Raw genomic sequence first — 25896 nt, forward strand, 5'->3', positions numbered from 1 at the left:
AACCTCACTGCCAGACTTTTAGCAAAGCCTGAACCAAACAGATCAAAACAGAGAAACTGAGAGCCCTTTTAACAAATATAAACCAAGAACCTTCCCACTCAGACTCCCATCTGCTGCCTGTTGGTCCTCAGCCTGTGCAAGCAATAATCCCCTGATTACTTTTGCTCGTTTCCACAGCCCTTCCCCACCTGAGAGCCAGAACCAACAGCTGGGGCTTTGTTTGGGGTCCCTGGGAACCCACGTGCTGCACAGCCATCAAGGCTGCCACTCGAAGCTAGGCATGAGCTTCTCAGGAGCTCACAGTTAACACATTGCCCTTTGATGGGCTGAAGATAAACACGAAAAGTTGTGGCTTAAGGATGAATTTTGCCAGCAGGCTATTTCCGTTAACGGAGACAGGGAGATCCATGTGTAAATGAAACAGCTGCACACATCGCATCTAAGATGAAAACAAGGTTCTGCCTCTGAGCTCCAAGGAATTCCTCGGCACATCCCTCGATTCAGCCACAAATTAACCCTAGCCCCTGCGTGCCTCCTGCTCGCCCTGCTGTTCTGTGTCTAACTTCTCTCCCGTCTCCCCTCCCACATCCCTGAAGGCTTCAATCCTGATGTTGGCTTTCCTGGCTTCTTTTCAGCTGGCCTTATTTAACTCCTTCCTTTGAAGCAGTCCTCTCCTGCCCCCTCCTCCTCTGAGACCCGCTCTTGCTGTCAGGACGTTGCTCATTTAAAAGTGAGCTTATGGCCAGCGCCGCAGCCCTGCACTCCCTTCTTCTCTTGGGCTAGTTACATCCAGACGTGGCTCATCAACTCTTAGATAGCAGGAATGTCTCGATTATTTTTTTTTTCTTTACGTGAACTCCTGTGTTTCCTTTGTTGTTCTGAAAGAGCAATGAAAGAGCGCTTTACTCATGCTCTTTTTAAGAGGACCCTTGGATGTGGTAACCTGGTGGTTCCATGATTAGCTCTTTGCCGTTGCAAGGCGTGGGGAGGATGTGCTTGCATTCCACCATGTTGCTTCTTTCCCCAGAACAACCTGCTCTGCAGTGACTGTGTCACCTAAAGAGCTGCAGGCTCTTAACCAAAGAGAAGGACATGGAGCTTAGCATAAAAGTGCATCCAGACTCCAACTCGCCTTTAAGACTTCCCAGCAAAATGCACAGAAAATGCAACTCCAAAGAAACTTACTGAGACGCAGCGGGGGGCAATATAACTTTAATTTTTTTTGCTTTTGTTTTTTAGTATTACAGTATATTCTTATAAAAAGATACAGATAAAAAGGACACTACAGGATTTGTACACTTAATTCACTTATAGTCTTAAACTGACTACGAAATGAGGATACACCAAGGCATTACAGCAGCACACAACCTCCCGCTTCGGTAAGCAGCACAGTACTTTCTGGCTTGGCGGGCAGAGGCACCTCCCAAAGTGACCTGCAAGTTTCAAGCTGAGCGGGCTTGCAGGGGAGGAGAATGAGGATGGTTTGGAAGGGAGGTGTTGAGCACAGAGGAGCTCAGGTACCTGACATCCCCTTACAATTCTCCTAAAACTGCTTTAAAGAGCCTGTTTAAGCATGAAGGCGAGGAAATGGCTTGTCATTGAGGCTTTTCTAGATCACTTGGGTGAGAGCTTCTAGTGGTGGACAGCTGAAAGGATGAAGCCCTTTAGGAGCTCTGTGGAACATCTTGTAAACAGATAAAACTGCCCAGAGGAGAGTTTTGATCCAGATGCTGCTTTGAATTACACTGGTGTAAACCTAAAGCAACTTGTACTGGTTACAGTGGATCTATTCTACATTGTCACCAGTAACAAAAGACTCTGGTTTGGAAACATCCAGACTCTCTCATGGAATGAGATGCCAAAACACCAGGCTAGACTAATGGCATCCCTCTCAGCAGGCACAGTGAGCAAAATCTGGCCAACTTCAGGGGATACTGGTCATCAAAACTACTACTTAGAGTAGTAGATAGATTTTTTTTATATATATCTATATATACACACACGCATATATAAATTTTATATTTTCAGTTGGCCAAATTGTGTTACCCAGGTTGGCCTCTTCAACCTTTGATAACAGAAGATAAGGTGGCCAATGGAGGCTACCTGTTTGGACGGCAGGCAACTATAAACCTCTTATGTCGAGCACAGAAGCCAAGGAGCCATGGCCAAACACCTGGTGATTGCTGGAGACTCCACTGGTAGAAAACCAACCAGTAGAAAGATTTTGTTTACCCTGGATAATCTGGGGAGCTGGGGTGAAAGAGGAGAGAGGGGAAGTAGAGGACATCCTTCTTCCTTGGCCTTGAAGATAGGAAGGAATATTAGCTCTGAGGAAGGCGAACTGTCCCAGTTTGTCTCACCAGTGTGTTAACTCTGGTGAGAAGCTACTGGGCATGAACCACTTTTGCCCATCTATCCAAGCTTCTCTGGGATTATGGACATAATTTGTGTGGAAGGGTGAAGTTTGAGCAAGCAACTATGCAGCTTAACTCTTCTAAATCTTCTCACCACGATTCATGATGAGAGATGAACAGGTTTTATAGAAACTGTTCTAAAACACATGCTTTAAAATGCGTGCTTTCCCAGAACCAGGATTACCAGGGGCAGAGTGATTATGACAAAAAGCGAAAGGAAATGTTTTTTTCTTCCCTCTCTTCTCGCCCCAAGACTGCTCACACACATCCCCTTGCCTAGCTCAGCTTGCTGCACAGTAGCCAAGCCGGCTGTCTGGCCGGTGTAATGCCCTGGCACGGTCTCAATAGTCTTTGCCGTAATGCAGTGTATACATACAAACATAGCAAACTAAAATAAGGCAAAATAAATAGAGGTGTCAGATTTACAGGTTCCCCTTAGAGATTCCTAAAACCTTTTTTTTAAAAAAAAAAATATCATTTAACCCCCAAACAAACAAAATAAGCCCAAAACAACCAACCCAGAAACAAAACTGCATATATCATGTACATCATCAACTGTACAACTGATCTCCTTTCCCCTCACGGAAACTCCTGACACAAGCTTCTCCCATGCAACCCAGCTCAGAATGTGAGCTTTCCTAAAGAAAAGGAAAGATTTGGCCAGCGGGGCTGACCATTACGGAAACACCTGTCCCACAGTCTCCCACCAGGGCCTCTCGCGATTCCTTTCCCTTCCTCAGACATTGTGAACACATTACAGAAATGCTTCTGAAGGATGCTTAGGTCACCTCCCTAGTGGGGAGTCTCTCACCCCTGAACACTAGTCCTACTTCTGCTCTCATAGGGAACCGGTGCCCAGACGATAGCCGTGCTGCAAGCCATGGAAGGGCCTTGCTGCCCTGAAGTCACTTTACCTTGTAGCATTTCCAGAGACTTATGACTGACTGAGAAGAGTGACCCAGACCAAAGGGAGTGGGAGGGAGAGGGAGTTCTTCAGTATTTTCTGGGATCATCCTAATGCAACCTGCTTAAGAACAACGCAGAGACACAGAGGTGAGCGAGTGAGCGCTAGACCTCTAGGGACAAAGTCTGGAGAGTTAGAAAGTACCTCCTCTTCCAGGTGTGAAGAACTTCACCATAAAGTTAGCAATGACTTGATTTCTGCAGGGTGCAGAACAAGCCCTCAATTACACCCTTCTTTCTCAGATCTCCTCCTCCTCCACTTATTTTCAAAGACAGAGTGATTTCATGCTGGTGCTAGCACAGGTGCAAGGACAACAGCAGACCCTAGCTCTTCTCCAGCTTTCAGTGATAAAGAGGTTATGCCTCAATGTTACACCTCACGACTGCTTGCTTGCCTGTTGAACAGGCTCTGCTCGCGCTAGAGGACAAGGAATAAGATTTTCCTTTCTCCTTGAGTGCTCAGCAACTCTACCACAACTGATGAAGAACAGAGCATAGATGCACTCACAGTACCCAAGAGATGAGAAAAAAGGACAAACTTGGCTTCAGTAAGAATCTGACGCCAGGCCCTACAGCACAGCCAACTTTTTTCCTTATCTTCTGCATGGCCAGCCTCATCTCATACCACAGACTACTAATGGGCCTCTCTCCTTGTCACCACTTATATAAAATCACTGCTTGTCTCAGTGTGTAACTAAAGCTTTTCCAAACACCTCTTTATGAACGTTCACCGTGGAGTCAAGAGCCAGGGGGGATTGTCCAGCATGCTGAACCAAGCCTTCAGTCACCATCATAGATTCAAAACAGGAGTCTGGGCACTGGAGTGCTGAGAAAGTTGAGCTGCGATGAATCAGGGGCATGAGTCTGAGCTTTCTGTCCATCCCAGCAAGTATCCCACAGCCGGTTTACAGGAGTTGCACAATCTCTCATTATTTGTGCATGAGTCAAGGAGGTGGCAAAACCACAGCAGCTTTCTTTGACTGTCAGCGTGGCTGGAGCGCCGCGTACCATCATACAGGATCTCTTTAAATCGGGGTTGAACTGTGTACACAAATGGACAGAGGGCTTATCACTCTCTCTGCTTTTGCTACATTTGTGGCCTAGCAAAGTGACTTCAGTTTAAAAAAGCACAGCACAAACCTGGTTTGACAAATACCGGGGCGGGGGGAATGCTGTATTTATATTCAAGGGGTTTGCCCTGAGGTGTTTCTTCTCTTGACAGCGCTGCCGTGCTGACAGTCTGCCTTATCAAACAAGTACCTGGGGAGCAAGCAAGCAGCCGTAAGTTGGACAGAGTCATGAGTCACATCATCTTGCACCAGGGCTGACCTTGGCACTACACCTGAATTTCTGGGTGACTCCTAAACCCGGGGAGAACAAAGAGGGGAAAAAGACCTACAATGTTCTGATCCCTAAAAGCATCATATCTTTGGAATTCAGGGATTATCCAAATCTAAACTCAACTGTATACCAATTTGGCACATATTACCACCTCTCTTACATGGCATAGGTTATATGGCATGCTTTAAAACGAGACAAACAAAAAGGGCTGGGATAGCGCATGTCTACTTCAGGGAGCAGCAAGGAGCTTGTTAATATAACTTACAAGAGACAGTTCTAAAATCCATTTTGTAATTTAAAATAAAAATGCTTAAAAAAGTGAGAGTTTTTCTTAAACTTTCAAAAACCTTTATGAAATACAGTCTTTCTTCTACAAGGTGCTTGTGTCCGCTGCAATGGGCATTGCTGTTAATAGCTAATCCCAGAAGGGGAGTGGGACAGTAAGGGAGGAGAATGCACCCAGCTCTTGTAAGATACCAGCTCTTTACGATGAGTATTATACAGAGGCGCGGCAGTCTGGAATGTCGTAAATAGGGAAATTCTGGGGTGGGAGACTCAAAAGTCAGTAAACAATGAAACATTAGAGTTTAACAATTCTGAGTTTTTTTGCTTCTTTCCATAGTTTACATAATTATTTTACTCTCAAAGTGTTCAGAATACCACCATAGTTTGCTTCTCCAATATTGGTAGTGTGTAATACTGATCAGGCAGCGTGCATGGCAGAGGAAGTTCTGTTCTGCAGACTCGGTGCAGAGCGAGCCTGAGGTTAAGTGACATTCAGAGAAAAATCAAACCAAATTATTAAAGTGACAAATAGAGCTTTTTTCACTTCCCTGGGATTCCTTGACCTTTTGTGCTGTTGACTATTGATGCATAGTTTGTAGATGGTAGGTCCCTCTTCTCAAATGTTCTCTCCTTTCTTCCTGTCTCGGAGGAAGAATCCATCACCATTTCTTTATTTTTCTTCTTTTCCTTCTCCAGGGAAGATAATAAAAAAGGAAGACGAGATTCAAAAAAAAAAAACAAACCAGCCCATGACAGCCCATACAATCCAATTCCTTTCCTAGAGCCATGAAGACACACAGAATTCAGGCCTCTTCTTGGGGTTTTTGTTTTTTCACTGTGTGCTTCATACTTGCAGCTTAAATACAAATTTGTTTTTTTCTTATGAATTAAACCATCTCCAAAGCCTGCTTGGCTTACACAATTCTGTGTCCTCCTGGAAGAATTCTCAGTTTTCATTATGGGACCCCTCCACTGATTCATCCCAAGCGATCCCTTCAGAATGAAAAAGGCTGTGGGCTCCAAGACTCTCCTTTGATGCCACTCATATCTTACTGAGTTATGCGATTCCCCTAGGTAGGAGTGGGGTCTGTGCAGTGAAGGTCTGCCTGTTAGACAGAAAGACCAGTTCATGCCAACAGCAATCACAGCTAGCATTACGTGGAAAAGAAATCTCATTTCTTGCAGCCAGTGACCCTGTTTGCTTTTTGCTACTTGTGACCTGTGGATGATACTAGGGAGCTTCCGATTTCCATTGAGCTGCACTAAGAAATCTTGCACAAACAGGTTAGAAATGTTCTGCTCTTTCCCTCCCACCTTCCAGCAATGACAACTGGCTCCACATTTATCTACTTGTAATTCCAACCTGGCAGTGGCTTAGTATTCTAAAGAAAAGCCAGAGCTTCTTTCTTAGAAGATGCATTTCATAGCCTCGAGGCTCATCAACAAATTCCAGAAAACTGCTTCTAGAGAAGTACAATCCCAAAGACTTGCAGAGTATTTTATACAGATCCTGATTCTTGAATTTCAATTTGCTCCAGAACCCAATTACTTCCTTCTGAGCATCACTCGTTTTGGACAGTGTAGGCCACACGAAATTACTATGGAGAACATGAGATCAAAAGCATTTTTCAGGTGGTAATCAATGGCTTATAAAATCCAATTCTGGAAGGGAACTGGAAATCTTGAGAACCATGTCTTGACAAGCCCCTGAAGGCCAGACTAGATCTTGAAGAAGCGGCAGGTGTTTACAGAGCTGCTCTGAAATTAGTCTTCCTTGTTATCAGCAAGATGGAGATCGTGACTAGTTTTCACTTTGGCACACAGGAAATTATCTTACTCCAGCTGTGAGGCAGTCTGCAAGGCCCGAGTACTTTCTGTCATTGCCATGAGGCCTCTGATGACACAATAAACTCCCAGAAGCAAATCTGTCAGCTCTGCATGGCCCAGTCACAGGCCCTGCTGGCTCCACAGAGGCACTTTTTTAATGGTTCAAATTAGGAGCACAGAAGAGGGATGAGAGGAAAGCTGATCATGGAAAGGTAACGTCTCTAGCCACAGACCAAAGAAATCCTTTGGGGCAACTGTCAGCCAGGCGCCATCGCACACATTCATCTTCCTTGTTTTGCACTTTTTCGTCACCTTCTTTTGGTTGATTAGTTTTCTTCTTCTTGTAATTAATAATTTAGCTTTGTCACCACCCGCTCCCGGCTTGTCTCCAAGCCTTGGTTCCCCGAACGCTTGCGGTTACGCTTGAGCTTGGATAAGTCTTTGTCAAAGACTTCACCCGACCTTAATGCTGACACCAGGTCATCAAACTCCCCACTCTCTTCAGAGATGCTTCCAGCTTTTGCTTTCTTTTGTCGCCTCTCTTTTTCCCTCTGCTCTTTTAGCTGTGGAGAAAGACACAGAGCTTTAGAATTAGCTAACGGAGATGCCAGATCGCTAGGTATACCGCCAAGAAGCAGCTAAGATGCATCAGTACAGTTTAGGGAAAAAAGAGATCAGGAGCTTATCCACAAGGGCATCACCTGTGCCAAGAGCAACAGGCAACCGTGCTGGGTTTCCCTTCTTCTGCACAGACAAGCAGAGAGCAAGAGAGATGAGGAATGAGCAGCATCTTATGTTTGCCTCACAAAGCACTACCACTCTGCAGCAAAGAGGACGCATGGGATCTGTCTATGCTGCTGCTGTTTTGCACTAATTTTACAGTAGAACAGTGCCATCAAAGTAGCGGTGCCAAAAGACACTCCCTAAGTGATGCTGGCACAGGTAATTACCCGGCTTCTGCGACCAGGTTTGTAGTGACCTTAGTGTGGCAGCACCTACTACGCTGACAGTGCCTAATCTAGTGAGTTGAAAGTTAGTTTGGATGTGTCCGTACAAACCACAGTCACTACTACAGTCACCAACAGCATTGTGCTTGGGGCATAGCTAGCTAAATTGACAGGCAGAAAGGCTGCAGTCCTGCAGAAGAAGGAAAAGAAAACAGGAAAAACCCCAGAAAGCCACAAGCTGAACACACTAGAGATGAAAATGGCTTGAGATATCAAAACATCAACAGAAACTCTATCCACCAAACAGCTCATGTTTGGATGGAGGCAGCGTGTTGCAGTGATGGGAAGAGGAAGGCACATTGCCTTGACTCTGGAAAGAGAAACTGGTTATAAACACAACGAGCAATGAAACAGAACTGCTGATTTTACAAATCATTGGATAGGTGCACCTGTCAACGTGATGCTCTTGGTCTCCCTAGAGAAGCTCCAGGGAGCTCGGTTATCCCCCTCCACTGCTCAGCTCCAAGATTAGCAGAAATGGCAAGGGATGGATGTGGCTGTCAGGAAGCAGGTCGCTTGCTCTGCGTGCTAGCCCTGCGTTGCAAGACCACATTGCTTTCCATCAGCAAACTGCAATCTCTCTCATGGTGTATTAGGCCTACGAAACCATCCTAGTGCTTTAACAGCAAGCTACCACACTTTCCAGACTGGCTGAGAGGAAACTTGAGCCTAAGTCCTGGCATTTTATTCCCATGTCCAACAGTAAGACTGCTGGCATCCTGGCATTTTACCTCTCTCCTCTTCTGAAAGGCACAAACCAGTGCTTTTGGCACAGCAAACATTTAAAGCAGCAACTCCCCGCAGCGAAGCCTGGAGCCATGTCGGCAGCCAGGGTTAAAGCGCCGGCAGGAGGGAAGGAGGCAGGGGACTGCTGAGCCGTTCTCAGGCCTCAGGAAAGGCTGAGGTTAGAGGGGGAGGCTGGTTCACACGAACCCCTGGGGACACACACGTCTGTCTCCCAGCAGCAAAATCAACGATGCACAAAAGCTCTCTTGCCACGTCAAGGCCAGATGCAGCCTCAGTAATCAAGCCATTAATGCTGGCCAGAGAGAAATACTGCCAGTATGGGCTGCAGCAGGCGCCAGGGCATTTGCTGTGTCACCATGCGCTGTCAGGCAACAGGCACACAGCAGATGATGATGGAGTCCGAGTGGAAGCTGACCAGCTGGCAGGACCGAGGGGGATCTGGCTCCCAGAGCTTTTGCACAGAGACTGCAGCCCAAAAGCAGGATAGTCTGGCACTGGGTAGGGGCAGCACCATGCTGCAAAGTGCCGGGGCAGAACAGGCAGGGCTAGATTTGGTATCTGAATCGAAAGGAGGGTAATTTAGGAGCCAAATGGTATGCCCCTGAGAGCTGACAGGACAGCCAGCAGGAAAAAGAGCACCATTTGTGAAGAGAATGATGCCAAAGAGAGGTGGCAGGGAGAAGGACATAAAACAGTGACAGGACATGAGCATTGGAAATGGCACTCTCAACCTTTCTCTCGAGACATGAAAAGGCAATGGAAGGAAACACCTTCCTGTGCCCAGGTGCTCACCATGGCCTCCATGCGTGCCCTGCGCTCCTCTTCTTCCTTTTTCTTCCTCATATTCTCCAGATCTTGCTTGGCCTCTGCAAATGACTGTAAGAAAGTGTCGAAGATGCCAAAAAATTCATCTGGCTGCATCTTGCCCTCGCTCTCTCCAAAATGCTTCAGTGCCTTGGCATACTGTCAAGGGGGCAGAAAACACAAGAGCAATAATTAGGCAGGCAGTTTGGTGAAGACAGTGAGGAAAGATTATGAGTAACCACACATGTGGTTATGTGTGGTTATACCCTCTGAGCATTCATGCAGTGAGAGCAAAATCTACCCCCCAGCAACAGAAGTGCCTCGCCTTAAGGCAGGTGCCTCTCTCCCTGAAGAATCTCCTCTCCTGGATATCCTTTGGGCAACCCAGGGCAACCATGCTGGAGAGCACTAGCTGTCCACTTACACAAAAAAAAAACCCAATGTTCAGCGCCTGAGGGTGATGGAGTAATTTCAGAGGACGACCATCTGGCCGCATCTCAGCTGCAGCTGTGTGACAGCAGGGGCATGGAAGACAGTGAGCTAGCTGGGGAAACAAGTAGCTTTAGTCCATCCTAACTACCAAACAAGCAGTTTTAGCCCATCTTTTCCCCTTCCACCTTCCCCTCACATCCATGTTTTAAATGGCTGGAGTTAGAAGGTTTTTTTGCAATAATGTTACAGTCTGTCCTCTCAGGAGCCTTTTGCCATGTCATCCATCACTCTGGTGTCCTCCGAGTCAGGGTGTTGCCTGGGAGAAAGGAGACTATGGACAGACATGGCATGAGAGAGGGACAAGGAAAGCAGCCAGGGCTCCCAGGCAGACTTAAAAGAGAGTGAATACATCACAAGTGGCTTTTATTTTAAAAGGCAAATGTTGAGGCTGCAGGATGCAAGCGGAGGCAGCCAACTGGCAGGACTTCAGTCACAGGGCAGTCCTGATTGGGATATGGTAAATTCACAGCAACCCCTGGCTCTTGGACATCAGTCCTGCAGTAGTTGTACTCTCTTCTTTGCTCTCTCACGCTCACAAGCATGCCTCTGTACTCATCAAAATGCACTCAAATGCATGCACACATAGTCTGTCAAAAGCCTGTACGCACATGTCCACTAAGTTCTATATAAGTGTACACATCCAAAAGCTGCACCATTGTCCAACTACCTTCACCTACTCACACACCTCTGTATCATAACAGGCAGCACCGGCAACACACTCCTGATGGCACAGCTGCCCTCATGCACAGCTGCCCTAGCATTCCCTGACAGCACTTCAACGCACCACCACTAAGCAGCAGAGCATCCTTACAGACCTCAACGTTTACCAAACCAAACTCAGACTCTCCCAGACTATGCACTCACTGCCTTCAGTGCAGAGCTCATACTAAGTATTCAGCTCATACTAACACAGCCCAGCTTCCCTTTCCTTAGGTGGGTGCTCTTACGGAATGCAAAAGACAGTAAGAACAGTTCAGGCTCCAATCCCAAGTAAAAAATGAGTTTGGAAGCAGGTCTTATAAACCCCTCTGGCCCGGTACCATGTAAAGCATAAACAATGTCTCCCAGTCAACTGCAGGGGGAAGAAATCTCCAAGGAAAGCAGCTTCCTTCTGGCACAGCCTGAGAGATTCGGCATCCCCCCTCCTCTGCTTTCCCTGCCAGGCCCACAAAGCAGTTTGAAGCAATAGCTTCTTTTTTCTTTAAAAAGGCTGTGTTCTCAGCCAGAAACAAACAAAGAAACCCAAAGTATCAGGGGAAAAAAATAAAAAAAGTGTTGGAAGAAATGCAAGTTGCTTTGAGCTACTAAACATGGCAGGAGTTGAAGGAAGCACTACAGCAGCAAATCATAGAGGGACTTCAGAGCATGGAAACAGCAACAGATTATTTCTGTTTTAACGCCTTTTCTCTGAAACCTCTGAAGACAGACACATGTACACAGGTATGCATACCTACTCCCTCACCCCACCCCTCTCTTTATATATATTTTTTTTTTATTGTTTTTTTTTTCTCTTTATATATGTGCTTGAGCACATAGAGCACCTGAAGCTCATTGCTCAAAGAAGATGTGCTACCTGGAAATTTAACTTATGGTTAATTCCCATGAAAACTGAAAATAAAGCACTAATTAAGATCAGCGACTGGAGCTGCCTTCTAGAAGGAAGGCTCGTCCCCCTCCTGTGAAGCCTGAAGACCAGGGGCAGCCCACAGGAGATGGCTGTTGTACCTAGTGATGCACTGCCCCCGTCCCCTGCGTTCCTCCTGTGCATAGCAAAGGTGAGCGAGGGGCCACAGAGGAACCCAACTGGTTTGAGCCAGTGAATGCCCATAGGAGTTTCCTAGTCTCTTAGGGAGGTTGGGGGTTGAAAAAGAGGGGGTCCTTGCCTGGGGCTCTTGGATCCTACATACATGGAAGTCTCCATTAGAGGGTGGTGTTGTCGGCAAATGTTCTGCACATGGCCTGTCACCCAACTACCACCAGCAGCTAGTTCTTGTCACATTAGCAGAGGGGCTACTGCCACTGCCTCCCCACTGCCACTCAGAGGAGGAACAGAGTTGCTGTGCTGGAAAGACCCAGCAGCCTGGGAGCCTTTCAGAGACACTCATGAGCATAAGGTGTTATGGTCTGTAGCGAGGAGGCGGCTGCGAGCAGCCCGTCTTCAGTGCCCTGTAACATGGCTTACTAGGTCACAATCACTTACTGTAAAGCACTGAAAGATGAAAAGCAAAAATCTGTAAGCTGGATGTACCAAAAGAACGAAAACAGAGAAATCTGCAGTTCACCGAAGTAAACATTTTCCTTCTTTCTCTACCGCCTACGGAAAAAAGCTGACTGAGCAGAGGAAGGCAAGTCAGGAGATCCAGCCTCTGTTGCCAACTCTGCCCATGATGTGGCTTGGGAAGTCATGCTCCCTCTCTGAGCCTTACTTTCTCCATTTGTTACAGAACAGAAAGTGTTGCCCCACTAATCTGACACAGAAAAGAGCAAAAAATCATTTGTTTGCATCTGTAGGGCACTACATCAATTCAATGCACTGTTGTGAAGAGAGCCGTGCTGTCTTTTCACTGTTTAAACTGCAACAGGCCCCTCTGTTTTTATTATTTCTTCTATTTCCCCATGGCTCTGGTTCTGTGATCATGTGTACTTCTTCAAAGGGTATGGACAAGGGGCAGCAAGCTGTTGGAGGCAGCATTCCCAGCCGCGGTACGAAGCTCAGGATGCTACCTGCCCACAGTGGCTAAAACCACACTGTCTGCCTGGCTCAGGGCGTAAGAGGCAGCACGACCGAGGTGCTCTGGACACCATCCCTCTCTTCTGCTCTCTGCCGCAGGATTTGTGTCACCCTGTACAAATCACTCGACTGCTCCACAGGCAGATTCCCTGCCAAACAGTACCTGCTCTTGTGCACAATTGTGAAATCTGTAGCTAAGTCCTCATGCGTGCAAAACACTCCCCAGAATTCTGTGACGTGCTGTAATATCACGGAACAAGGGCTGAAACTTGCTTATTCCTGAAGTCATTTGGGGACAGGTAACGTGGGCAAAAGCAAGATGGAAAACTATGTTTCAGCAGGTTTTCCACTGTAATACAGAATGGTATCTCTTTTTTTTCATTAAAAAATTCATTTCCACACCATAAGGGCCCCCAAGCTCCATGATATAACAGGTCCACGAGATCAGTGCCAGCTCCGCTTCCTCTGCCAAACTTTCCACTGAATTCATCCTCTTGCCAAAGCAAATCGTTTAGACAGTTGTTTATTTTAAAAAGCCATTTTAGCAAGGAGAGGGAAAGCGGGACAGCAGCGCACACACTCTCTGCTGTGCTTGCCAACGAAATGTTAAACAGTGGCAGAGGAGTTCTGGAAATGGCAGGAACGACGCTCTACGAGGAGGAGGAAAAGCAGCCATGATAAAAATTTCCTGCTGTCTGTCCTGTCTGCTATTGTGGGAGGAGCCAATGCAGAAATGAATTACACCATGTAGCCATGCAACATGGACTGTCTTCCCCAGACAAGTAGCCCCACCGATTTCAGGCAGGGCTGGGCCCAGCTCTCCTTGTGCCTAAATGCTCTTATAGGATTATCCTAGGAGTTTGAAAGTGACTCTGGGAGGCTCAAAATCAAGATATAGGTCCTATAAACATTTCTGATGTGTTAGATGCCCACCTACCCTGAAGCATCTGCAGAGCCAAGCAGATGGGGCCCTCCATAGGCAGATAGAAGTGGCTTTGCGTTCATAGGCCCTCGTCCTCGTGGGGGATTTCAACCACCCTGACATCTGCTGGAGGGAGAACACAGCAAGGCACCAGCAATCCAGGATGTTCCTGGAATGCATAGATGACAACTTCCTCCTCCAAATGGTAGAGGAACCAACAAGAAAAGGTGCTATGCTGGACCTCGTTCTCACCAACGGGGAAGGGCTGGTGACCAACGTGTGGCTCAGGGATAACCTTGGCTGCAGTGACCATGAAGCGATAGAATTTAAGATCCTCAGGGCAACTAGGAGGATATATTCCAAGCTTATGACCCTGGACTTTAGGCATGCAGACTTTGATTGCTTCAGGGATCTGCTGGCCAAAGTGCCGTGGGACAAAGCTCTAGAGGGAAGGGGGGCCCAGGACAGCTGGTCAGTATTCAAGGATCACCTTCTCCGTGTCCAGGAGCAAACTATACTGACAAAGAGGAAGGCAGGAAAGAATGCTAGGAGACCTGCCTGGATGAACAGGGAGCTCCTGGACACACCGTCACACAAAAAGAAACTTTATAAGGAGTGGAAGAAAGGACAGCTGGAATGGGGGGCATATAAGGAGGCTGTCCGAACAGCAAGAGACCTGGTGAGAAAAGCTAAATCTCAGTTAGAATTAAGTCTAGCCAAGGAGATCAAACGAAACAGCAAAAATTTCTACAGGTACATTAATGCTAAGAAGAAGACTAGGGAGGGTGTGGGCCCCCTCAGAAAGGAAACGGGGGAGCTGGTGGCAAGTGATATGGAGAAGGCCGAGGTTCTCAACAACTTCTTTTCCTCAGTCTTCACTGGCAAGGGCTCCAGCAACACTCCTGGAGTCACAGAAGACAATGGCAGGAGTTGGACAGAACTGCCCATTATACGTGAAGATCAAGTTCGTGACCATCTGATGAACCTGAAAGTGAACAAGTCCATGGGACCTGATGGGATACAGCCACGGGTACTGAAGGAACGGGCAGATGAGGTTGCTAAACCGCTCTCTATTATATTCCAAAAGTCATGGCAGTCTGGTGAAGTCCCCACTGACTGAAAAAGGGGAAACATAATCCCCATTTCCAAAAAGGGAAAGAAGGAGGAACCAGGGAACTATAGGCCAGTCAGTCTCACCTCCGTGCCTGGTAAGATTATGGAGCAGATCCTCCTGGAGGCACTGCTGAGGCAGAAGAATAACAAAGAGGTGATTGGGTACAATCAACACGGCTTCACCAAGGGCAAATCATGCCTGACAAACCTGGAGGCCTTCTATGAGAAGGTCACAACGTCAACAGACAAGGGGAGAGCAACTGATGTCATTTACCTGGACCTGAGCAAAGCCTTTGACACTGTCCTGCATGACATCCTGGTCTCCAAGCTGATAAAATATGGCTTTGATGGACTGACAATTCAGTGGATAAAGAACTGCCTTGACGGCCACACCCAAAGAGTGGCTGTCAATGGGTCCATGTCCAAGTGGAGGCCAGTGACAAGTAGAGTCCCTCCAGGATCAGTGCTGGGACCGGTCTTGTTTAACATCTTCGTCAGCAACACGGACAGTGGCATAGATTGCACCCTCAGCAAGTTTGCTGAGGACACCGAGCTGTGTGGGGTGGCTGACACGCTGGAGGGAAGGGATGCCATCCAGAGGGACCTTGACAGGCTGGAGAGGTGGGCCCATGCCAACCTCATGAAGTTCAACAACACCAAGTGCAAGGTCCTCCATCTGGGTCGGGGCAATCCCAAGCACCGATATAGGCTGGGCAGCGACTGGCTTGAGAGCAGCCCTGAAGAAAAGGACTTGGGGGTGCTGGTAGACGAGAGGCTCAACATGAGCCGTCAGTGTGCACTAGCAGCCCAGAAAGCCAATCGTATCCTGGGCTGCATCCGGAGAAGTGTGGCCAGCAGGTCGAGGGAGGTGATTCTCCCCCTCTACTCCACTCTCGTGAGACCCCACCTGGAGTACTGCATCCAATTCTGGAGCCCCTACTGCAAGAAAGATATGGACGTGCTGGAACATGTCCAGAGAAGGGCCACGAGGATGATCAGAGGGCTGGAGCACCTCTCCTATGAGGACAGACTGAGGGAATTGGGATTGTTCAGTCTGGAGAAAAGAAGGCTCCGAGGAGACCTTATAGCGGCCTACCAGTATCTTAAGGGGGCCTACAAGAAAGCTGGTGAGGGACTTTTTAGGATGTCGGGTAATGGTAGGACTAGAGGGAATGGATTAAAACTAGAGCTGGGACGATTCAGACTGGATGTTAGGAAGAAGCTCTTCACCATGAGGGTGGTGAGACACTGGAACAGGTTTCCCAGAGAGGTGGTGGAAGCCCCATCCCTGGAAGTTTTTAAGGCCAGGCTGGATGGGGCTCTGAGCAACCTGATCTAGTGGGAGATGTCCCTGCCCATGGCAGGGGGGTTGGAACTAGATGATCTTTAAGGTCCCTTCCAATCCTAACAATTCTATGATTCTAAGTTGGTGTACAACAGCTATATAATTTATTTACCAAATGGCTGTTTCTGACAGCAGGCTGTGGTGCCTGCCCTTGTCCTTTGTAACACACCCCATCTTGACTTCCTCAGTCTCCATCCTGATCCTTTCCTTATTCATTAGCCCTAGCGGCTGACAGAAAATACTGGTTCCCCAAAATGAATCACTGAAGTGCACAGCCTGTATCTGGCTCTTGGACCACAGTATTTCTGTGTGCTTCATAGCATTCTACCATTAATGACTATTTTTTAAAATGGATTTTGGCTTTCACTGCCTTGCTATTCTTCAAAACAGTTACTATATGTGTTAAGCTTATTAAACGCACGTGAAGACTCTGAACTCCAGTCTCCATGATGACAAACACCCTGCTTGAGAGGAGCTGTCATGAGAAAGACTGGGCATGGACAATTTTACTACCCTCCTCATCAGCCTTGCCCAGGTGGTGGCCTCCTTTGTGCCTCTATAGAGAGACTTAAGTTTGATATTCATCATAGGAATGGCAACACCTGACTAAGCAGACTTTGTTCTAGGAAAATACAAAACATTCAGGTTTGTTATAAACCAAGCACAATGTAGAACAGTTATGAAGCAGTTTAGCAATCTAAGTTCATACCTGTCTACATTTAAGTATTTTGTAAAGCTTCATATAGGGCAAATATCACCTTTTTCAAGCAGGATAACAGAAATCATACCATGGGAGGTCACTGTTCCTCTGCCTGGGTATTTGCCCCACAGGGAAAAATTTTCACAAACAAAATTCAACCTCATTCCATTCTTTCTGATGTGCAAGAGTAATTTTTTCATCTATTCAAACATGTAAAAACTGGCAGAATTTCACTTTCTCCTGCCCCCACCTTCCAGTTTATGGGAAATGGCAGAAAACATTATCCCTTGATCTAATCTATATATTCCCTTATAAAGTGGTATTGAAAGTGAGAAAAACACAAAAAGAACAAGAACCAGCTGTGCTAGGGAGCCTGTTTAAAGAGTCGGTCTAAGTTTTCAATCAGTTCTTAACCAAGCCATGTGTTTACTGCATGAAGATAAGTAGAGTTACAAGGCTTCCTCTGAAAACATGGGTGCCTGCGTTTGACAACCTGGCCCTTTAAATTTAAAATATCACTTCCTCCCCATGGCCACTAACTGTAAATGGTCCTGTTTAAGAAAAAAGGCCAAAAAAAAGTACTGCATGGGATTGTGAAAAATATCCTCTACAGAGAAGGTCAGCACCACACCTTGGTAATGGATCGTTTCCATAACTTAAAGGAATACAAAAATGACTTTTGCTAATACTAAAGGCATTTAAAAAAATAAAAAAACTTCCCAGGTTTGAAAAGATAATTTGTATTGTTTTAAATCCCAGCTGAGAAAACGTGGTTCTGATTAACTCATGGCAATCAATTAGCCACATCTATATTTAGAAGGATATCCAACTCCAGCTGTTAAAACTAGGGCTTCATTATTACTAATAAATCTGTGAACCAGACCAATTCTTCCTGGGCTCATTAGGATATTTTTAAAAGTCCTCTCTCTCCCACTATCATTTTTTCAATTTGCTTTGCTTTGAGAAATCAAAAAAGAAGAGGGTAATCAGATGTCTTGGTCCTTCTCTTCCTTTAATTGGCTAATAAACCTAATATTGTAGGTTTCCATGGTAAGAAAAAAGCTTGAGATTCAACAAAAACAGAGAGCCCATTGAGGTTGGAAGATGTTATAGCGTTTGCAGACCACATCTGGTTTGTTGAAAATTTCCAGCTTGCTTTTTCTTCCTTTTTTTTTTTTTTTTAGAAAAAAGAGGAAAAAGAGGAAGAAGAGAGGGGAAAAATAATGTGAAGCAAACATGAGAAATAGCTCAGCATTGGTAAGGACAGACAGTTCCCTTTTAGGAGTCCAAAAGCAGCTTTTTGCCAGTGGAAGAACCAAAGCCATAGGTTGAGCAGAAGTTGGAACAGCATGTGTTCAAACATAGTAAGGGTGTGCTAGGAGAAGGTAGAAAAATGTTTCCTAAGCATGTTATAGTCATTAAAATAAAACATCTCTTTATGTCGAGTGCTTTATGTTGGCTATGTCTAAAAAAGCATGCAACAACTTCCAGACATATTGGTCCGTCTGCAGGGAGATTCTCTGGTTATTCTTAAAGCAAAAGAATGGTATTTTTCCTGCAAGCGCCCAATCAAGAGAAGTTGCATTGCTGTGCTGGACATGTACCACTTGCTGTTTTTTAACCCCTGACTGACCTTGTAAAGAAACCATATTGGACTTTTTGTCCTAGTGTGCCAAAAGAAAGGACCACCACCATCTATAACGCTGAATGAAAACCGGGCATTCTAAGCCGAGGACGGAGTGAATTTGCTTCCAGAAATGTGCACCTAACGATAATGAAGTTGAGAAATTTACCCCGTCATAAAACAGAAACCCCCAAACCATAGAAAACTGAGCTTTTCTCAGGAAATTTAGTGGAGGCATAGCATGTAGAATATTGGTTTTGTGATTATAAAGCCAGTATGGCATGAACGTTCTTATGTTGGAATTGGTTTGAATCTTCTCAAGCAACATGACAGCAATGAAAAAATTAAACACGTTATTCTCCACAAAATTTCCTTACATTAACAAGTGTTAGACTGCTCAGCTTTGCCTTCTGAGTGTTGTAACAACTACAGCCCCGACATAGCCAGGGCAGCTAGCTCTAGCTGACAGCCAGTAGCCCCTGGTGTTCGCAGCTGCAAGTCAGTGTTACCAACATTATCTCCACAGCAAGGAACTGCTTTGGAATTACAGAATGACATTACTGCAGAGCGACTGGATGAGTGAGGAGTCTTACTGTTCAGAGCCTCAGCCTGTATTTTGCCTATCCTTCACAATAGGCGGCCTACCAACCCAACAGCACAGGTTTCATTACTAATGCAATAGGTCCCTTAACGCTGCAAGGATTGACACCAGCAGTGGAAACAATTCAATCCAAAAGAAATAACACATTTGCTTCATAAAGCCAAGCACTTTTAACGTGCCAGCCAATCAAGGGCAGATTTGCCATTACATATCGTTTACTTTAGACCTTGCTCTTCTCTAAACATTTTCATATGCTTATGATCTTTTCATATAAATTCTTTGTCATTCAGCTGAGAGGCAGAGGGATTAGTGCCAGACTCCAATCATCAGCAAAGAACAAGCTCCTCCTCAGTTGTACAAATCTGGTAATGGAGGTGCAGACAGTGCAAGGACAACATGATCACAGCAGCACCTGAAGAGTAACACACACATGGTGCTGGCTGTGTAAGAGGGATCCAAGAATGTCAAACAAGCCACGTATGTTTGGGATTTCTATCCTTGCAAGGAAATACAAGCAGGAACAGAGAAGCGTAAGTGGAAAACATCGGATATTCAGGGTTACAAAACTACACGGAGGTGCATTTTTAAAGGAATGAAATGAAGCACAAATGTTCCCAGCTGAATGAGCAGAGTAGGATCAAGTCGGAAGCAGAAGGTAAAAGATATGAGGTCACTATCACTAATCACCAAAGGACCTCTTTTGGAGAGCTTGCTTAAAAGGCAGTCCCTTTAACACCATGGCATGGTGGGGTATCCTGGTGCAGACATTGCCATCGCAATTCTGTGCCACACATGGATAACGTTAAGGAAGATTAGCAAGAAATGGGCAAGAGCACTGAACCTTCTTCTATAGTTTTCACTGCAGTCCCAGCAGCTGAAATTGCTGCTTCCATTTTGATTCAGGCTTTTTAATGAGCCAGTGAAACCCCAAACGCTTCTTCAAAAGGTATTCTTACCTTGTCTCTAGCCTCATTGAGAAGGTCTTCTAACTCTGAGAAGCTGAAACTGGCCACAGTGATGAAATCGCTCATGACGGGAACGAACCTGTCCCCTGATTCCCGCATGCGTCTCTTCTGATAATCCAGTTCCTGAAAGAGAAGAAGTAAGAGATATAGACAGGCAAGCATCAAAGATTCCTCGCTGACAAGGAGGGAAGAAGGGAAGCCCATCTATTTCACTCAGTGCAGAGCATCCTCTGATCCCACTCCGCACGCATTCATCCAGATTTGTAACTCAGAAACTGCTTTCTCACTAACTCAAAGGTTTTGCCTTTTCAGAATGAGAGGGAAAATTAAGGTAGGATGAAGGATGTCCGTCATGAATGGATGAATGAAGTCCTAGTTACTCCCTTTATCCTCAAACAACAACCACTCCCAAGAAAGCTATCAACATCTTGAATTTCTAAAGCGACTTTATAATTTATGCATTAAGTACATGAAAAGCTGCTTTTTCTTTTTTTTTTTCCTATGAAGAATGACAAATAATAGAGAACTCAGATCGTGCAGCAAGTGAATTTGGAATTTTCAACAGTGAGTTTCGCTCTGTCTTCTCTTGCCATGGTGGCTCAAAAGGTTGTATACTTGGGGAAACATGTACATATGTGAATAACCGATATAGTTCCTAGCTCTGGATCTCACCTTTAGTTCTCTGAAAAGCACTAGATGGGCAGCAAAAAGATATCAAAATTGGCTCTCCCACTGAAGAACAAGCAGAAAGATTTCAGGTGCAACATTTGCCAGCACCCTGCTAACCAATAAGCATTAGCTTGGATGTCATAAAAGTCACAGGGTTATAAACCAGGGCTATTGCAGTAAGATTTATGGGCGGAAAAAACCAGAAAGATATAAACCCATACGAAGCTAAGCTCTATTTGTCCACTAGCTACAGAAAGAAAAAAAAATATTGTAAGATTCGTTCTTTCTGGCTCAAGATTTTTAGTTTTAAGCCAAGATTACCCATGCTATCTCTCTTCTCTTCTCTTACTCTGTTCACCATGCTTGTGGCACCGAAAGAGTTATGGAGCTCCCCAAAATTATAGTAAGACTGGCAGTCTTCCGTGCCTATGCTTGGCTTGTGTGCAGTTGACAGTCTCATGGGGACAATGAAATCATAATCTGGGCCTCATCTTTATTCTCAGCTGGATAATCAGTGGGAATGATAAAGCCTTACTTTCTCTGTAGGGAAAGCAGCATGAAACAACAGGTCAAGTTACAATCTGACCCTCTGTTCCCTTTGGAAAAAAATATTTTTGTGCTGGCTGCAACTCCAGCTACATGCATGTTTGGTGCTCTCTGTTACTGGTCATGAAAATACTGGTTCACAGAGCCAAATGGGTAGGTTTATAAGCATCTATGCTGAGAAACCCCTTGGGATTTTCTCCACAGTGCTGCTGAATGCAAAGAATGACTTTTGGCCATCAACAATCTAAAATCAGATGTGATATATCTTCTGGTCTGATGTGAGCTGGAAAGAGAATGTAACCACTACAAGGAAAGACCACAAGGCAGAAACGGGGCAGGAAAAGCAACGAGCAGGTAGCCAGAGAAAAGTCCACATTAAGAAAGTGCTACTTCCCCTGCTTTATATTACATCTTCTTCTCCACTGGTTTTCCTAATATATCCCAAGGGAGAGTCCCAGGAGCACTAGTCAGTTACACCACTTTGCAATGAATTGTCTCTATGTTACAATCACTTTGAATTGGAGCTTACAAGTACAGGAGATGTCACTTCACATGCTTCTAAGAATTATGCGTATTTTCTTCAGCCATTCTTGCCCATTCTAATTTTTAAGCTAATTTTAGATGAAAGTTGCTTTATCTGTTTCTCACCTACCTCCCCAAGCAGGTGAGTATAACAGTTCTGTCATCATACTCACTGTTGAAAGCTACAGCATTTGGGATTGTTACTGGAGAGCAATGTTTTTCAAAGCAAAATTAAGATTAGGTGGTCTGTCCTTCAATTTCAAATTCAATTTTCCCTGCAGAATAATTCTTCCAAAATAAAAAAAAACCCAACAAAACAAAACAAAAAACCCCACACAAGTAACGAGCATTACTATGTAATCATCCCAAGAGCAATGCCAGAGAATAAGAAACTCTTCTGTGTCTTCCAGAAATGGTCTATACTACTCATAACAGCACACAAGCGCAGAAGCTAGCACTGCCCCTGGAGGGCTGGGCTGCTTGTTCTCTAGAGAGATTAAGCCATGGCAGTGGTTTCTCAAGCGGTGGTTATGATCTCCTTGCTGTGTGAGAGAAGGGCTCTGCTGACAGAATTCAATTCCTGATTTGGAGAAGACCAAGAACTACTTGGATGTCCTTCTGGGAGCATCCTACACAAAGGCAACAGCTGCATGCATGTCTTGAAAACTATTATGTCTTATTTTTACAAAGAAGCTGCAAGTCCAGGAAGGCAAAGGGTTAGTAGTACGTTTAAGAACATCTGACTGTGAAACTATTTTTAGCTTTCTATTCTTAAGGGGCCTTGAAGAAACTTCTTAGTCACTGGAGCCAAGGCTGTGGTGAGAACACACTGGAATGGAATCAAGAATCACACCTTCCCCTCCTCCCCTTTCCACCTGACAGTGATCTTCTATTGTTGCTACAGTGCTGCTTTTTACACACCAGAAAACCACGAATTGAGCAAGCAGACTGGGAGGTGCTGGCAGCCCCAGATGAAAAATACCACGGCAGGGAGAAGACTGAGGAGGGAAGACGGTGATGGGAAGGAGAGGTTGCCCATGGAACCCATGTATGGGAAAGAAAAGAAAAAATTGGCTGTAAAGGCAAAAGGACAAATAATCCAATCACAGAAAGCAAAACAGAGGTAGGTACTCACATTTCAATGGGGGGAATTGTCTGTCCCAGCCAAAACTGGGCCTCTCTTCGTGTCATGAACTCCATGTCAGCCTTCCCTTTACAGGTGCTTTTAATTCCCAAACACTGCACTCCACGTATGCAGCAGTATCTCTTCTCATTGCTGTGTTCTCCCTTACCCCAACGATCCAGAAATAAGGTTTGGAAAGTTTGTTTTTTCATGGGAGGATCACTGGCTAATTACATGATGAACTGCTGGAGACAGCCAGACAACCTGGGGGCCGCTGACAGGACAAAGATCCCTTCCTCTACCCCCAGAGCCAAACCAAACTCAGGCCAGGTGAAAGGAAAATGAAGTCATCACTGTCTGTCTGATAGTGGATAAGAAGGACTGGAGGGTCCCGTGTTAGTTCCTTGTAGGTGATAGGTAATCCTTGCACAGAAACCACCCAATGCAATTCCCAACAACTGCTCCCTTTGCCAGCAGTCCCAGTACAGAACGCTCTCCATCTGGAATGCTCCACTAGCATTAAACTGACATGAGTTGAAAAAGGTGAAACATCCTGAAGATGGAGGGATACTGAAAAGTGTGGCTAATAAAACCCTATTTGAAAGGGCAAAGAACAGCTAAACAGCAGGAACCTTCTTGAGTTCCAAAGACCTCTGCTGTGTCTCTCAGCACTACCCTTGTCTTAGTATATCCAACAGGCAAGAGATGCCAGCACCAGCCTGAACATAGGATTTTGTTCCTATACTTGTAGAAAGAGCAAGTGATGTTCTTAGGGTTATAACATCTGCACAGATGATGGGAGACTTTAAGGGACAGAGACAATAGAGTGAATTTGGCCTTTAATCTTTACTTTTTCAACTGCTGTGCAAACACTAACTTGACCTTCCTCACATCAGCCCTTGTGAGAGGTAGGTATTTGTAACTCCCATTTCACGGAGAGGAGGCAAACGCATGGTGTTGTTCAAAGCCACACACGTATGTCAATGGCATAAGCAAGAGGCAAACAGGAGAGTTCCTACTTCCTGCCACCGAACATGGTGTCCTTCTCCGTGCTCTCCTGCCTCAGGAAGGCTGGAGTCTTGCCCCAGGAACAAACCCAACACATTCACTAAAGGAGGCGTCCAAGTAGGGGAACCACAGCTAACACACGAATTTGTGACTCCAGGGAGCATTTAGGCCCATCCCTCATCTTTAACTCTCATAATTCAGTACACACAACTGCATCAATGCACCATTTGTACTGTCCTCTGTTGAGATGGAAGGCTCTGCACTACCTAAATACAAATTGAACACAGGCAACCTAAGTCCAGCTTAAAAGGCTTTCATTAATAGCAGGAAAAAATGCCATTGTTGTTTTGCTTGCCAACTCAGCTCCCTCATCTTTAACTAGTCTGTTTTTTCCTTTGCTTTCCCAAAGAGTGCTTAGGATAGGTTAGGGCTGCATATAACAGTGCACTACCTGTTTACTACTACTCCAAAAGCCCTGTGAAACACTTGCTCAGCAGCCAGCCATCCGTCAATAAGAAAGAGCAAGAATTTTATTTCTTCTTTCAGTCCATGCCATTTGTCAAACTGTCCTTTTACTTTCCAGGCCAAGATCAAACAGGCTTTTCATTAGGCTTAAGTCTGCTAAGATCATCAGCAGGAGCTCAACATGAGAAGCTTTTATTTGTTTTTTCTTGGTTAATGCATTCTGGAATGGAATGGAAAGGAACAGAAAAAGAAAGCCCACTTTCTCTTATCATAAAATATATAGTGCCCCTGATTCCGAGTGAGATATTTTAAGTATGGTGCTTTGGAAATCTTCAGATACTTACAGCTTCAACAGCTTTCAATCCAGTCTTTATGTTGTTGACTTCCTTCTCCAGCTCCACCAGGCTGCACAGGAGACAGACACAGAGCAGATAAAACAAAAAGAGCAGTGTTACTCAGCAATACAGGAACTGTGCAGCAGAACATACCATTGGCCCATCAAGTCTGGTATCCGGCCTTTGGCACCAGCCACGCCAGATGACTCGGAATGAGGGAGAGGGGGTCTGTTAGCGCTCTGTGCTGCTTTTTGTATGAGATGTAAGATGAGGCAGACCCTACTTGCCTGTGGTCAAATTGAAGATCGAGATTTTCCTGGGAAGAAGAGGTGGGGTTGCCCTCAGAACATCTGCCCCATGAGCTGAGCCTGACCCTCCAGCAAGGAGCATATAACACATGGACAGCTTGCAATTATCAGCTGACACATAACCAAGGACTCCAGCTTTAGGCACATGCAATACTGGGGTCTCAGATTATCTCTACATATGATTCTTGAACGACTTTACTACTAAATCCCATTAGCAGTAAATTTATATGTGATTTTTGTCTTCCTCACAGTCCAAACGTTGTTTTTTTCCATCTGCATTTCTACCGTATAGTAGTCCTTGCAAGCTTAAACCCTATTGTTAATGTTAATACGTGCTTCCTTAGACACAAGCGCTGTACTGAATTTCTGCTCATCATATAAAAACAAGAGGTTTTTTTCTAGGACTTGTATGAAAAAAAAATAGGCTTTTCATTTCCACGTAACTAGTTAGTACCTATTTGTGAGTCAGCAGGCATCTCCTTCAAGTATTTGATGAGTAGCAGTTTACATCTCAAAAACACCACTAAAGCCTTAATAAATGCCTTTATGTGCGAACCTACAGTTATTTTTTACCTATCTTTCATTAGCTTCAGTAGTTCCCTACACAAAGAACCATGGCTGGGCAAACAATATGTAAAGGTATTTTTGAGCAGTGCTTTGGAAAGAAAAAAATGCTAGTATTTTGAAGGATTGCATGTGTATTTGTTTTCCACAAACACCTACAGAAAATGGAAAAAAATATAATTGAAATTTGTACAGAAAATATGATGCTTTCCAATTTTTGTGCAAGACTGATTTGTGCAAAAGTTTGAATGATCTTCCTGATCATTAGGCAGAGGGCCTCTGTGCCTAACTGAGTCTGCCAGAGAAACAAATCTTCAATTATCCAGAAAAAATAGCACTTGACTTAGATGAACAACCACAGAATATGGTGAGTGAATTACAAACAACAACCAGTCTGGTTACAATGTCTGATTCAGAAATAGATATAGACATATCTGAGTAAAGCTGTCAACTTCATCATCTACAAATGTTTTTG

The 25896-nt window shown here is 45.1% G+C and overlaps 1 protein-coding gene across 5 annotated transcripts in view; it reads right to left on the reverse strand.

Moving 5' to 3' along the window:
• Window positions 1–1037: 1037 nt before the first annotated feature.
• DAAM2 (dishevelled associated activator of morphogenesis 2) overlaps window positions 1038–25896 on the reverse strand; it is a 217256-nt gene continuing 192397 nt past the window's right edge. For 2 of the 5 annotated variants that reach the window (XM_054194894.1, XM_054194895.1), the window contains 4 exons: window positions 24559–24619; window positions 19873–20004; window positions 9377–9547; window positions 1038–7393 (listed from right to left, as the gene is read on the reverse strand). In XM_054194894.1, coding sequence (XP_054050869.1) covers window positions 7178–7393; window positions 9377–9547; window positions 19873–20004; window positions 24559–24619 — 580 coding nt within the window. In that variant the 3' untranslated portion in view covers window positions 1038–7177. The remainder of the gene's footprint in view (window positions 7394–9376; window positions 9548–19872; window positions 20005–24558; window positions 24620–25896) is intronic. The other 3 variants (XM_054194893.1, XM_054194896.1, XR_008465346.1) reach the window with 2 other exon arrangements.

This window comes from Rissa tridactyla, chromosome 3 (assembly GCF_028500815.1).
Source record: "Rissa tridactyla isolate bRisTri1 chromosome 3, bRisTri1.patW.cur.20221130, whole genome shotgun sequence".
Taxonomy (NCBI): Eukaryota; Metazoa; Chordata; class Aves; order Charadriiformes; family Laridae; genus Rissa; species Rissa tridactyla.